This window comes from Hippocampus guttulatus, chromosome 17, assembly GCF_054856545.1.
Source record: "Hippocampus guttulatus isolate MCC_2025c chromosome 17, RoL_Hgut_1.0, whole genome shotgun sequence".
NCBI classification, from domain to species: Eukaryota; Metazoa; Chordata; class Actinopteri; order Syngnathiformes; family Syngnathidae; genus Hippocampus; species Hippocampus guttulatus.
This window is the reverse complement of record NC_141277.1, coordinates 11,663,247-11,678,104: the sequence shown is the minus strand read 5'-3', so window position 1 is coordinate 11,678,104 and position 14,858 is coordinate 11,663,247. Positions and strand designations below refer to the sequence as shown.

Below are 14,858 nucleotides of genomic sequence, written 5' to 3'. Positions count from 1 at the left end.
TCAGGATTCATGTTTGTTATTATGTTTCGAAAATACCACAGTTTTCATGCAGGTCATATCATATTATTTTGTTGTATTTATCCGTCACACCTTAAAGGCCGGTCCCTGAAAATATTGTCTGACAATAAACCGGTCCGTGGGGCAAAAAAGGTTGGATACCGCTGGTTTAGAGTCTTCAGTGAACCTAACATGACGGTAGGAGGAACCGGGGACCACCTGGAGAAAAACCAAGCAAGCATGGGGAGCACTTAAATCATCAGTAGAGGATATCCAGCATTTTCTGTACATTCACCCTGACCTGTGCTTTTTTTAAAATTCCAATAACTGCACATTTTGTGTTCTTCTCATATCATTAATAGCGTCTCATGAAAAATCTGATTCTGTGAATCAATGTCGAGTTCCACCCTTTTAGATACCAGTTTAGTTCCAAATGCATTTAGAAGCAGTACAGATCAGTCAGTAAAGATCAGAGCGGTCGGAAAAATATGCAAATTGTTCCAGTTAGTTTGATATTCCTTTCATTTGAGTATTGTTGAAGGTATTTACATGACAATAATCGAGTGAACGTAGGCTTAGTTTATCCTCATAAAGGGTCAATTGCACAATTTTAGGTACATTGTAAAAAAACTAACTCAAAATTTCAAGGCAACAAACGGCAATAAAATTTTACCTTGTGCAATTCACCAAAAGATTTACATTGCAGAACTATTTGCTCTTTGTATTGTCCCCCAACTTGAAGATCTACGTTAAAAACACCCCGGCAAATTGTTTTGCAAGTTGCTTGCTTGTTGTGCTAACTAATAATGTTGCCATATGTGTCAAGCATTTATAATTTTAAGTTGTTCCAACATAAATGACTGTTTTGGGAATAGTAGTCGTGGTTATTGCGTCATTTGACATATGAATGAAAATATACAGACTGTACTTGTGATTGATCCTTGTAGGATCAAACTTGGCCAAGTGCTGGACAGTACGAATCAAACGGCCTCCCCAGGAACCTTGAGTGAAAGGCGTAAGACCTTTGCAGAGGAGTACTCAGGTACTGGCGTTTGACGAGTTGAGAGGCAGCACGACCTCAGAAGACTCGCTGAACTCGCGTCATCGGAACCACCTTCAGAGGACACACGCAGCGTCCCGCAGCAGCGCCATGAAGAAGCACCGTTCGACGTCGAGAAATCAGGTCTATTAGATACTGGTCGTGGACTAGCGGAGTGGCTGGTGTTGTGGGCTCCTTGGGTCTCGCCATTTCTCAGGCAGAGGCTGCGGAGCACGTTGTGGAAGGCTTTCTTGAACTCCTGGCTGAAGCACGGGTAGATGATGGGATTAATGCAACTGTTGAAGTAGCCTAGCCAGAAGGTGACCTTAAACACCGTCTCAGGTGGCTTGCAGGATGGGAAGATGGAGCCTACAACATCCCCAAACATAAATCAACATTTTGTTAGACAGTCACAGTATATATTAACTCATTCACTCCCAAAGACGTTTTTAAACGTCTTTTCAGACTTGGTCTAGAATTGGCTGGTACTGGATGAGTTAAAAAAAAAAAAAGTTCCAATCTGCTAGCTAAAATAAACCTAACCGTATTTTTTGTTCTGTGTAGCTTCTTGGTATCTGCATAATACAGAGCTAATAACTAGATTACGTTTGCTGGTTTTTGACCATTTGTGCAAATTTTTTTGCAGTGATGTGCAGGCAAAGAAAGAAGCCTCCCCTTGGTGTGTTTAGTACTAAACTCAAAACTTCAGCAATTTTGAAAACGGTGCTCCTGGGAATGCCGAGCTATCATTTCCTGGAAGCTGGAAAGAGCGCTGCGCTGTGAGCCGTGAAGGTTCGCCTCGATTGGAATGTATCACTTTTTTTTCTGTGATGACATGATGTGACTGTCTTGAGAGGCTACCCGGCAACTGAGGATGTCCATGAGCATTACAGCCCATTAAATCGCATGCTTGTTATCCGGAATCGCTCTCATTGGAGAGACGCTCATTCAATTTCATCCCGTCGTCAAAGTCCATTCTGCTTTTTTTTTTTGGGTTGAGTTTGTTGGCTGCTTGTGATTTCATTCTTGATGTGTCTTCGTGGAAAAGGTAAAGGCCTGGCATATTGGGCCATGAGGTCAAACCTCACGTCATGCTCATAAGATGGAACACAAACATTATGATGCAAATGTTTCCAGGATCAACAGCGACGGATGGCTTTTTGATTTAAAAAAACGTGTTGTTTTTTTTGGAAAAATTCTTCTTTTTGGCGAACGAAATATGACTTGAATCATTCAAACAGTGTTTCCCAGGACGACCTTTCCTTCACAGATTGATCAATGAGGTGTTTTGATGAAGACGGTGACACAACATCACGGACTCAAGCTGCGCCACTTCAAAAATTCGATAATTAACTCTCCGTAACTTTTAACATGAATGACGACATGGTGATAAAAGTGCTAGGGGGAATCGAAGGCACTTTTTAAGCTCGATTTATCAGATTCATCTCAAAGATAGCAGAGCACACTCAAATGGAACTTCAGTGAAGATTGTAATTATCATCTCCGACGAGAGAGAGCTGCTGATGCTCGACAGTCGTCTTAACGCTTTATGCGTCACTCTCATGCTATATGGGGCTCGGGTTGAATAACTTGATGGGAGAAAAAGCGCAGCCAGAAATGTGGCTGTTGATCAAACACCCGCAGGTTTTGACTTTGACCTTCTGCGCTTTAGATGACGCTTGAACGGATTTTGTTTGGGGGAGAGAGAGAGAGAGGCTTGTGTGATGAGTTACTTACCAATTGGGAAGACGAGGAAAAAAGGCAGCCAGCACAGAACGAAGCACCCGACGACCACCCCAAGGGTCTTTGCTGCTTTCTCCTCACTTGGCAGCTTGAGCATCTTGGGTAAGGCACCGGTGACCCATTTGTACCTCCTGGTGCCGGTGTCCTTTTCACGCTTGCCCGTTTGAGCGCCGTTCCCCCTGTGCACCCTCAGAATCACCCCTTCGGACTCAAGTCCTGCTCCGTCGCTACCCATCTTGAGAGTTTCTGTCTCCCTCCTCGCCACGCTATACACCCGGCAATACATGGAGAGAATGATCGCCAGCGGTATGTAGAAAGAGCCGAGGGCTGAGAACAAGGCGTAGCCGGGTTCCTCCGTGATTCGGCACACCGTGTCATCTTCTGGGTCAGGCTCCTTCCAGCCAAACAGAGGGCCCACGGATATGGCTGCCGAGAGTCCCCAGAGAGCAGCCACTGCAGCCAGGCCTCGTCGGCCGGTAGCCATAGCCGGGTAACGCAAAGGGTAGCTGACGGCGAGATAGCGGTCGATAGAAATCACGCACAGGCTGAGGATGGAGGCGGTGCAGCAGAGGACATCCAGGGCCGCCCAGACGTTGCAGAAAGACCGCCCGAACACCCATCTGCCAAGCGCCTCTGAAGTGGCGGAGAAAGGCAGGACGGCAGAGCTGAGCAGCAGGTCGGCCGCCGCCAGGTTGGCGATGAAGTAATGAGTCACAGAGCGCCAGTGGTGATGGCACACCACCGAGAGGATCACCAGGATGTTGCCAAGGACGCCAAACACAACGAAGACTGCCAGCACTATTCCCAAGAAAACCATTTTGGCAACATCCACCTTCGGCTCTGTGGTGGAGCTACAATTACGACACGTCTCTTCCATAGGAAAGACACTCATGCTCCAAGCAGCTTTCGGATCTTTTTGTTTTTGCTTGATCAGGTCTCATCAAATCGGCTCCATACGTACCCCATCTGCATCCACCTTCTCCTCTGAACGCAGATGATCAAACCATTCACCTCGACCCTCTAATGAAGTTGCAGATGAAACTGCTTTCATCACACTGCGCAGCCAGAGGCTTTTTTTTCCTCCCTTGGCAAACTGTCATATTTAGAGAGACAAACGCAGCCACGGCTTGTCATAATCCTTCCGGCGGGAGCATAATAGAAATGACAAATATTCAGACTTTACGCGGAAATCACCGCTGGGTTTTCCATCTTGTGTTCACCCATGCCGACAACTGTTAGAGGCATGAGACCTGTTCAAACAACAGAGAAAAAAAAAACAATGTCACTACAACAACATTTTTGTGTGCCAATACTTTTTGTGAGCCTAAGCCAGAAAAAAAAACACTTTCAAAGATGAGACAAATTATATATATATACCGTATTGTGGGACAAATAAAGGATATCTTATCTTATCTTACTGGCCCGATTATGAGACGGCCCTGATTATAAGACGACCCCCTCTTTTTCAAGACTCAAGTTTGAAAAAAGCCCATTTGAACACCAAATTAATTTTTATACAGAAAATAATTACAGTTAATCTGAAACAAATGATTATAATATATTTGAGAGAAAAAGCATGTTATTTTGCCTCATTCAAATCTAAAGTGCAAATACATTTGTAAATGAATGGCTTCTGGTTTTTGAAATGTAAATTACATCATAACTTCTCCTCAGCTGCCGGTTAACCTGGCCGATCTTCGACCCACTTTTCTCCAGATTGTCGCTACGTTTCTCCATTTTCTGTTATCTCTTCTATTATTTTCTTCTCTTTTCTTTCTTAGCGCTATTTTTTATTTTTCTTCTTCGTGCTACCGCTATTTTAATTTTTATTCTTTGTGACGGGTTCACTTTGGCCTGGGGAGTCAAGTTCAGCATTCGCTTCAATGATATCTGGCGTCATCTAGCGTCGTGAATGGGTATAACATCTAGACCCCCCCCCCCCCCCCCCCCACACACACACACACACTTTTTCAGTCTTATTTCAATGCAAAAACACCGTCTTATATTCGGGCCAATACGGTACTTGCAAAATGCGGATTTTCAAATGTAAACAGACTTGTCAGAAGCTAAGTCTGTTCCATTTTAGCCAAGCAAGTCCCAAATCCTAAAATTGATGACTGGACACGCATCTTATTTTTTCATCGTCTTTATGATCGCACACTTCAAACAGGTGGAAATTCCTGCTGCATCCTGTCTAAAAGGGATGGGTAAATATGAAATAACTGCGTTTGATGATTACTTTGCACAAGCGGCAGTCATACCATTCAGCCGTAACATAATGACCACTTGCTCAGAGATGATATCCACTGTCTGGACTGAATGCGTATTTTGGAATGTGGGAGCATGCTGGGTACAACATACAAACGCCACACTCAGGACGGTCTGAGCTGAGATCCGAAAACCAGAACCTCTCGGCCGTGCTGTAAAACATAACCGCCATCATAACCATGTTGATGAATACTCCTCCAATGTCAACTGATGCTGACGTGATCTTGCTGAAGCCAGAATAAACTGCTCACAACAATAACAGAGCATTGGATTGTATACGTGTGCCTAATATTGTGTGTGAGTGCGTGTGATTTATATGCACGGCTTCTTACGACTGTTCCGTTCAGCATTGGTAATGTGTTTTGCAGCATGAATATGTTTTATGATTTGCATAAATATCCGCCTGCGATTGGCTGGCAACCAGTTTAGGCCTAGTGCCCGAAAACAGCTGGGCTCCGGCGCACCCGCGACCTTCGTGAGGATAAGCGGATTAGAAAATGGATGGATGGATAAATATCTGCTTCTCTCGTTTACCAACGGCGTGACAATGAAACGGTGTTCAACACATCATCCAGAATCTGACCTCCAACAATCTATTGCGTCTGAACTTTTTTTCTTTCGCCAGTTTGACTCACTTATTTGCATTCACGTGCAATGTCTCGTCAAATGACTAATATCTGCATTTTATAATTATTCGTGAGAACACCTATGAGGGCACCAGAAATTCCAAGAGTTAGAAAAAAAAATCAGTTTTGTAGGAGAACCTCCACTCAACCATGCAGGCGATATAAAGACAGATGTGAGAGGGAGATCATTTATTTTAAGAGCAGAGGTACAGCCGCAGTGTGTGATTGCCTCTTTGACCGTTTTATACCTGCAAGCTGAGCACTAAGTCCAGGATAAGAGGACAGGCTGACGATTGAACTTGGAGTTCCTGTTTTAGAAAGACACGACGTCTGCAAAACTCTTCAGTTCGAGACTCAGCTTTGCACCTGCAACAAAAAATGCGCTTATTCTGGACAGTAAAGACAGATGGTGTGAGGGACGAATGAGAGAGGCGCAGACTCCCACATACAACGCTGTCCTTTTGGCCCTTGAGCCGAGACGCAATAATTCAACCCCTAACAAATCGCAAACACACACCATGGCTTCATTTGACCTTGAGGTGGCTCCACAAGTTTTTTCTTGAACTGAGTGGAATATTAATGAGGGTGATTGCACCTGAGGACCATCGTTGGCGAGCAGACGCTTCCTTGCAAGGCACCTTTTGCATCCCAAAAGAGTGATACCACTCATGGCTTGTGGTATGCCCTGGAGGATAAATAGTGGCCCTATTTTTATAGACGGACGCATGTGCGCTCAGCGTGAAAATGGACGCATGTTCATTTTCGTGTCGGGGCAAGTCCAGTTTACCATGTTTGGGAATTTGGCAAACCGGGCTGGGCCTCGGTGGGTATTGTGGCGCAACGAGGGTGTTTTCTTACCTGACAGGAAGGGATGCAATGTTTCGTATTGTTTATGCAGGAGATTGAAAAAGTCGGGATATTTGGTGAAATTATATTTCATAGTGTGGTGAAGTGCCAACAGAACATATTTGCCACCTCGGAAATTTTCTTGCCTGGTTCTACCTTCCAAAAATATTATTTGACTGTGGCCTGCCAATGCAAAATGACATCTGCACCTGTAAATGTGTTTTCCAGCTTTACTGTAACTCTTACATCAGATCTCTCATACACTGACATCTTGTGAATACAAGATCTCAGGATGTGTGTGTGTCAACACACACACACACACATCCTGTCTTTTTTTTTTTTTTTTTTTTTTCCGCAGTCACTCTTCAGACGGTGTGGTTCCCAAATATGCACGAGCGCACGGAATGTTCTGCCGGTCGATGTCGGTATACATCCGCCACCTGTAATGCTGTATGCCTTTTGAAAAATGGAGGATGGAGTTGGAGGGGGCTGTGGATGCCCCCACTTTTGGCGCATACCGCCCCTTCCACCGTCTGCATGATATGATATGAATAAAAAACTTAATTCTGTTAAAGATTTGCACTCATACCTGCAGGCCCTTAAACACATGCCCCCCCCCCCCCCCGCCCCCCCACATCCAAACAAAATGATGCCAACGAGACGATGTATTGGCGTGCAGCTGCGTGACATTACTTACTCACTGTTAAAACCATTATTCATAGAAATATTCTGATAAAATAGGCTTTTGTCAAAACTGTAATGTTATGCTTACGCAAAAACTGCAGAGGGCAAGCCATTATGTTGGCTGTCCAATGAGTGCAAAGCCTTAGCGAAAGACGAACAACCAGCAGAGAAACAACAAAACACACTGGCCTTGATGGAACGTCAACCGGTTTGCAGTCCATAAACCTCCTGGGTGAAGGATATTTCGCACAGAATTTAAAAAATAAAAATAAAAAAACCTGCCTCTTTATTCATCATTGATGTAACGATCAGTCTTGCAAGAATAAAACTTTTTTCACATGAATGCCAAGAAAGAATTGCTGCGTCCTTGTAGCTTTCTGTGAATTGCCCTCACTTTGGATGAACAGTCCTTCTCTGTAGCTGCTCAAAAAAACTAAAAAGAAAAAAAACAACAACCCATAAACCCTGTGTCACATAAGTAGTCTGAAGCGACGCCAGGCTGCACGCAAGGCATTTATTTGTGAGTGATAAAAACATAAATACACATTCTGGTTCATGTGAACTTGTGGCGTTTTTTTTCTATAATGAGAATATTTTTGATTCATTAAAGAAATGGTCATTTTTATAAACACATTGTGCTGTCCAAATCTTAATGTTCAGTTACTGCAAAATAACAAAATATAAAATAACAAAAAAAAAAAAAACGCAACAAAAAAAAACCCAACCCCCCCAAAAAATCTGGCATGGTTTACTGGTATCTTGAGAAATGACATTTAAAAAAAAACAAAAAAAAAAAACCCTTCTCTGTATGATGCAGTCCAAGCTAAACTTTGACCTTTGAATTACAAAGTATTTCCCAAATTATGCCTGTTTTTCATCACCTGCTAATGCATTTATGGGATATGTTCCAAAATGTGATTTGTGAGGACACCTGACCGCTGTAGGTGAGTCCAAAGTGGATGAATGAGCCCTATTTAAAGCCATTCCCTCAAGGTGAGAGAATAGGACTCTTTTACCGTCGCGGTCGGTCACCATATGGAGTCATAAAGTCTCGGGCACATGACTTTCCATTTCACGTTTCATTCACGCTCATGTTTAATAGAGAAGTGCAATGGCAGCAAAGTGACAGAAATGATAAACGGGTACATTACAGTTCAATCTATCGTAGCGTTAACAGCCTTCTTGCCCTTTGCACATCTTGCCCACTGTCGGTATGCAGGTAGCCAGCGAGCCAGCTAGCCGGCTAGCCGGATCGATGGATGGATCATCCACTCCGGACTGGTGAATTTGGCCCAAGTAGAGTCTGTGGCGTATTATAAAAAGTCAATTGTGTTTAAAAGCAATCAAAGAGGTTCCTTAAGCTGTTGGAGTACCAAGGTGCTTATTGATATATCGTGGTGACTTAAATTTTATCAGCTTCATAAGCTTCATAATGGCCCTTGGGAGAGAGCAAATAACTGCCAAAGCTGAAAAAGTCCTCATTTAGATAAGTACCGAATTGTACACTTTTATCGGTACTCGCCCCCTGCACTTCAGTTAAGATTCATGCTTTGTACATTGTGATGTGAGGGATATAGCAAAAATTCGAACTCGATTTGTGTTGCCTAATCCTGATCACCTAATAATGACGGGCAACAAATATTGACAAAATCAATTCATCAGAGATGAACAGAGTGCCTATACATTGGGGTTCACACCGGTAGACGAGAGGGTTGCCTCCCTCCACCTTCGGGTGGGGGGACGGGTCCTGACCGTTGTTTGTGCATATGCACCAAACAGCAGCTCAGCGTACCCACCCTTTTTGGAGTCCTTGGAGGGTGTGCCGGAGAGTACTCCTGCTGGGGACTCCCTTGTTCTGCTGGGGGACTTCAATGCTCATGTGGGCAATGACAGTGAGACCTGGAAGGGCGTGATTGGGAGGAACGGCCCCCCCGATCAGAACTTGAGTGGTGTTTTGTTGTTGGACTTCTGTGCTCGTCACGGATTGTCCATAACGAACACCTTGTTCAAACATAAGGGTGTCCATATGTGCACTTGGCACCAGGACACCCTAGGCCGCAGTTCAATGATTGACTTTGTGGTTGTATCATCGGATTTGCGGCCGCATGTTTTGGACACTCGGGTGAAGAGGGGGACGGGGCTGTCAACTGATCACCACCTGGTGGTGAGTAGGCTCCGATGGTGGGGGAAGATGCCGGTCCATCCTGGCAGACCCAAACGTATTGTGAGGGTTTGTTGGGAGCGTCTGGCGGAATCCCCTGTCAGAAAGTTTCAACTCCCACCACCGGCAGAGCTTTTCCCATGTCCTGGGGAGGCGGGGGACATTGAGTCTGAGTGGACCATGTTCTGTGCCTCTATTGTTGAGGCGGCCAATCTGAGTTGTGGCCGTAAGGTGGTTGGTGCCTGTCGTGGCGGCAACCCCCGTACTCGCTGGTGGACACCAGCAGTAAGGGATGCCGTCAAGCTGAAGAAGGAGTCCTATCGAGCCTTTATGGCCTGTGGGACCCCAGAGGCAGCTGACGGGTATCGACTGGCTAAGCGGAATGCAGCTTCGGTGGTCGCCGAGGCAAAAACCCGGGCGTGGGAAGAGTTCGGTGAGGCCATGGAAGCCAACTTCCGGACGGCTTCGAGGAAATTCTGGTCCACCATCTGACGTCTCAGGAGGGGGAAGCAGTGCACCACTAACACAGTGGGGATGGGGCGCTGCTGACTTCGACTCGGGACATTGTGAACCGGTGGGCAGAGTACTTCGAAGACCTCCTCAACTCCACCAACACGCCTTCCTCTGAGGAAGCAGAGTCTGAGGATCCTGAGGTGGGCTCTCCTATCTCTGTGGTTGAAGTCACCGATGTGGTTAAAAAGCTCCTCGGTGGCAAGGCCCCAGGGGTGGATGAGATCCGCCCGGAGTTCCTCAAGGCTCTGGATGCTGTGGGGCTGTCCTGGTTGACACGCCTCTGCAGTATCGCGTGGTCATCGGGGAGAGTGCCTCTGGATTGGCAGACTGGGGTGGTGGTCCCTCTTTTTAAAAAGGGGGACCGGAGGGTGTGTTCCAACTACAGAGGGATCACACTCCTCAGCCTCCCTGGTAAGCTCTCAATTTACTGGTCGATCTACGTCCCAACAATCATCTATGGTCACGAGCTATGGGTCGTGACCGAAAGAACGAGATACCGGATACAAGCGGCCGAAATGATTTTTCTCCGCAGGGTGTCCGGGCTCTCCCTTAGAGATAAGGTGAGAAGCTCGGTCATCCGGGAGGGGCTCAGAGTAGAGCCGCTTCTCCTCCACATCGAGAGGAGCCAGATGAGGTGGCTCGGGAATCTAATTAGGATGCCTCCTGGACGCCTCCCTGGTGCGGTGTTCCGGGCATGGGATAGGCTCCAGCACACCCACACGACCCTTGTGAGGATAAAGCGGATCGGAAAATGGATGGATGAATGGATAATATCTAGTAGTAATAGTATTCGAGACATATTTGGTAATATGTAAAAATTAAGGGTTAGGCTACAAATTACAACGCATGGTAAAATATGTGGGTGGCGCAGAGTGGTCCAGTGGTTAGCGCGTCAACCTCACAGTACAGAGGTACCGGGTTCAATTCCAGCTCTGGCCTCCCTGTGTGGAGTTTGCAAGTTCTCCCCGGGCCTGCGTGGGTTTTCTCCGGGTACTCCGGTTTCCTCCCACATTCCAAAAACAAGCATGGCAGGCTGATTGAACACTCTAAATTGTCCCTCGTGTGAGTGTGAGCACGGACGGTTGTTTATCTCTGTGTGCCCGGCGATTGGCTGGCAACCCGTCAGGGTGTACCCCGTCTACTGCCCGATGACAGCTTGGATAGGCTCCAGCACGCCTACGACCCTCGTGAGGCAATCTTTAATAGGTCAAACTTAAAAACAAAAAAGGGGGGGGGGGGGAAAGTAAGGACATTTTTTTAAATCAGCATCTCAAATGTTGACCAGTGTAATCCGTGTTCTGAATTACAACGTGACAGTTTGTGCCTAATTAATCAACAGCAGTTTAACAGAGTATCTTGCGGTCCGGTGTACTGCAACAAAATATGAATGTATTGAAGACATAAACGACCAAAAATGTGATTGTTTTTCTCTCATTGAAAAATACATATTGACTTTGTAATGACGAATGAATTATTCATAGCTTTCGCCTGATCAAATTTTAAGGCCATTTTTCTGATTAGAAACAAAAAATAAATCATGCCAGCTTTCACAATGTGCCGGTAATGTAATACTTGCAGTGCTGCATTGCACTGCAAGTATTCCAAGTCCAATGAAATGCAACATTTTCATGGATTTATTTGTTTTTTTTACACATGCATGCACACACGCACTTGCTCTGCCATGTGATGAATTGCTTCACATTTTGAGGTCTGTTTCTAGAATCCTGCTTTCTCCGGGGTAGATGGGGACAAGTCCTTGCCTCAAGTCATAATTCAATTGCTCCATGATTATAATCATTAAGTTTTATCAACCTTGACCATTTGCGGCGTTCTGCTGCGCAATGCGTACTTTAAACAGTTGCCGGTCTCAGGAGATGTCCATCCATTTATTTTCCAGGCTGCGTATCCTGTTCAGGGTCACGGGGAAGTGGAGTCTATCTAGCTGACTCAGGACTACACCCTGGATTGGTCACTGGTCAGTAGCAACAGTAAAGAGAGAGACAATATCTCTCACCCACTTTCATACTTTTCCCTGAGCTCACTCGATATTCTCAAATAGCAATAGGGTATTATGGAACTAAATAATTTCATGAAGCTTTTATGTAACAAACCTTGCTAAAATCATCTAATTAAAATGTGTCATTATAATGGTGTGTAGTTTGAGTTTAAAAAAAAAACAAGTGTTCTAATTAAAATTTCAAATGAAGCTGCAAAAGAAAGCATGCCTAATGTGTATCCGCAAGCCAAAAAGGAGTTGACTTAAGTGAGAAATTTGTATTAAACCCTGAATATTCATGCATATGTTAATAGTATGGACCGATTTGGTAAATAGCTGCATTCGTGGTGTGCTCATGGGAGGAAGACCAATCCAAATATTGTCAATGAGGAGCCACTAAGTCAGGAAAGTCAGCAGTGGGATACAAGGAAAGGACAGTGAGAGAGAGAGAGAGAGAGACGGAGAGAGAGAGAGAAAAAAAAGCAGTCTTACCTTCCTCAGGGAGCACATGTCTCACGGCTGCAACTTTTCCTGAATAGCGTTCTCTCAGCTCTCCTGCGTTATCCTTTCCAGACGGAGGAGAAGGAAGGAAAGTCAAGTGTTTCTATCCTGCCTGCCATTCTGCTCATGGGACAACCTCAGTGGACAAGCCCACCTGACCAAGTAAGCCCCGCCCCTCGCCTGACTTCCTCTTTTCTTGACTGACCGCATTATGACTCCACATCTTTCTTGTCCTTCTGTCGGTCATTTTGACCATCCGTCCGTCTGTCTGTGAAGCTCGATACCGCTGAGAGTCTTGCTGGTGTCAAAAATACGACAACAAAATATACAGTACATCAGCATTGATTGTCTCTCTGATTTGATCTGACCCCCAGGACAAAAATGTGAAAACAACAATTCTGGAAAATGTTGTTACCAAGGAAATGTTTTTGTTTTTTTGTTTTTTTACTCGAACGGCTGTCACAACGGAAAGGTCACAATGTAAAAAAAAAAAGTGCCCAACTCCCTGATGATTGCTAAGATAATAGCAATTGTAGGAAGAAGTGAAAAATCCTACTTTCCCAAATTCCAAAACTACACTCCTTTCCGAGGCATAAAATGATGGTTCCATCACAAACACAATTCACACTCCCGGAACCTGCGTTGAATACATGTGGCTTGTCCAAGCCAGCTGGATACAAAGAGGTAGCCTAGAAGACATTGATTCAAACTCGACTTACCACTTCAAAACCCCTGGCTTCACAATACACAAATATTAGACTGGTCATGCAAACAAATGAAGTATTGACTTGACTTAATATCTTCTTGTCAACCGCCTCCAAACAACTGTATTATGCTAGTTAAACATGAACAATTATGGTAATTAGGCCGACTTAATATTTTTGTGTTAACATAGTGTGAACCTGGTTGGTAATAAATACCACACACACACACACAAACAAATGAAGTATTGACTTAAATTAACATTTTCCACTTTTTTACTCAGCAGCCCCTGTTGGCTAGTCGATTCCCAGCATTGCAAGCTTCCTCAGCACTTTCATGAACTGCATTTTTTTGTTGGTGTTGATTATATTTTTAATACTGTATACTTAAAGGTGATGGTGATGCCAAAATGGACTTGAAGGAGGTTTACAAGTTTTTTAAGTAATCACTGTGATGACGACATAATTGTTTAACATTACGGGGTCGTGACATGTACTCATCTCTGATGATGTCATTTTGTCTTTTTGGCCTCGTTAGAGACATATTTCGCATTTTATGCGAAATCGGTGATCGGTTGTCATGCCATAATTTGCAGACAGTGATGTCAGTGACAGGATTTGGGGGGAATTATTGTTCATATTTTTTTCCCCAATGCATCTCAATGGGCGCCGATTATACACAAATTTGGACTATTGGTGGGCCGGTACGGTTCTGCTGATTGGTGATATTCTCTCTGAGCCTGCGTGGATTTTCCCCGGGTACTCCGGTTTCCTCCCACATTCCAGGTTAATAGAACACTCGAAATTGTCCCAAGGTGTGAGAGTGTGATCGTGAATGGTAGTTCATTTCTGTGTGCCCTGAGATTAGCTGGTGACCAGTTCAGGGCGTCCCCCTCCTACTGCCCGAAGACAGCTGGGTTAGGCTCCAGCACGCTCTGCGACCCTTGTAAGGATAAGCAGATCGCAAAATGGGAGGATGGATGGATGGATAATTGGGTCCAAAATCCTTATTGTGTGAATGTCAAACACTGTGTTGGGGTTCACACTCTATGAATTACCCCTAATCTTAATCCTCACCCATTATCCCTCGAAACCCTAACTCCAACCCTCACCCTAACACCCTAACCCAGGGGTCGGCAACCCAAAATGTTGAAAGAGCCATATAGAACAAAAAAAAACAAAAAACAAATATGTCTGGAGCCGCAAAAAAATAAAAGCCTTCTATAAACCTTACAATGAAAGAAACCCATGCTGTACGTATGTAGGAGACTGGACTGTCGCGGAATTGTTTATGCTATTCATTCCTTTGTTGTGTGTTCGCAAACACCCCCATAGAAATCATTTTGTATTTTCCTCGCTTGATTTTTTGTTTTGGTGCATTATTTTTGCTTTTCTTAGTGTCAGTGAATCATTAATTTCTGTTTTTCTGAGGCTGTCTTTGAACGCCTCTCGAGTCGAACGAGAAGAGAGAAGGCACGGAGTCGGAAGCAGACGTGTCTCTCTTTGTCGAGACTGTTAAAAGCATAAATAAAGTGTACGTTTTCAAAAACCAACACCACAGCTCTCCTTTTTCGGAGCTGCAACATATATCTATATCTATTTGAGCTATATTAGCCTACTATCAAAATCATTTTCCATTTTCAAACATTTTTTATAAAGCTCCAGGGGCCACTAGATGTCGCTAAAGAGCCGCATGCGGCTCTGGAACCGCATGTTGCCGACCCCCGCCCTAACCCTAAAACTAATCCTGAACATAACCCAAACCCCCTACCCCTAACCCTTA

General features: G+C 44.7%; 1 protein-coding gene across 3 annotated transcripts; it reads right to left on the bottom strand.

Annotated features, from left to right (window-relative positions):
• Window positions 1–348: 348 nt before the first annotated feature.
• On the bottom strand, window positions 349–12,602 carry LOC147192117 (alpha-1A adrenergic receptor-like). Of its 3 annotated transcripts, XM_086134870.1 has the most exons (5): window positions 12,529–12,602; window positions 12,366–12,438; window positions 5,922–6,039; window positions 2,774–4,029; window positions 349–1,405 (listed from the first exon to the last, which is right to left on the bottom strand). In XM_086134870.1, exons 4-5 carry the CDS (start codon window positions 3,669–3,671, stop codon window positions 978–980), a joined length of 1,326 nt encoding a protein of 441 aa, XP_085990996.1. In that variant the 5' UTR covers window positions 3,672–4,029; window positions 5,922–6,039; window positions 12,366–12,438; window positions 12,529–12,602; the 3' UTR covers window positions 349–977. The 3 variants fall into 3 exon arrangements, with proteins under 3 accessions (XP_085990996.1, XP_085990997.1, XP_085990999.1); XM_086134871.1 differs by lacking the exon at window positions 12,529–12,602 and having other exon boundaries at window positions 12,366–12,522; XM_086134873.1 differs by lacking the exons at window positions 12,366–12,438; window positions 12,529–12,602 and having other exon boundaries at window positions 5,922–6,200.
• Between the last annotated feature and the right edge of the window lie 2,256 nt (window positions 12,603–14,858).

Coding starts and splice junctions, on each gene's coding strand:
- LOC147192117 (XM_086134870.1), bottom strand. CDS start 3,671: ATGAGTGTCTTTCCTATGGAAGAGACGTGTCGTAATTGTAGCTCCACC. Junction 1,406..2,773: donor TTTCCTCGTCTTCCCAATTG/GTAAGTAACTCA, acceptor GGGATGTTGTAG/GCTCCATCTTCCCATCCTGC.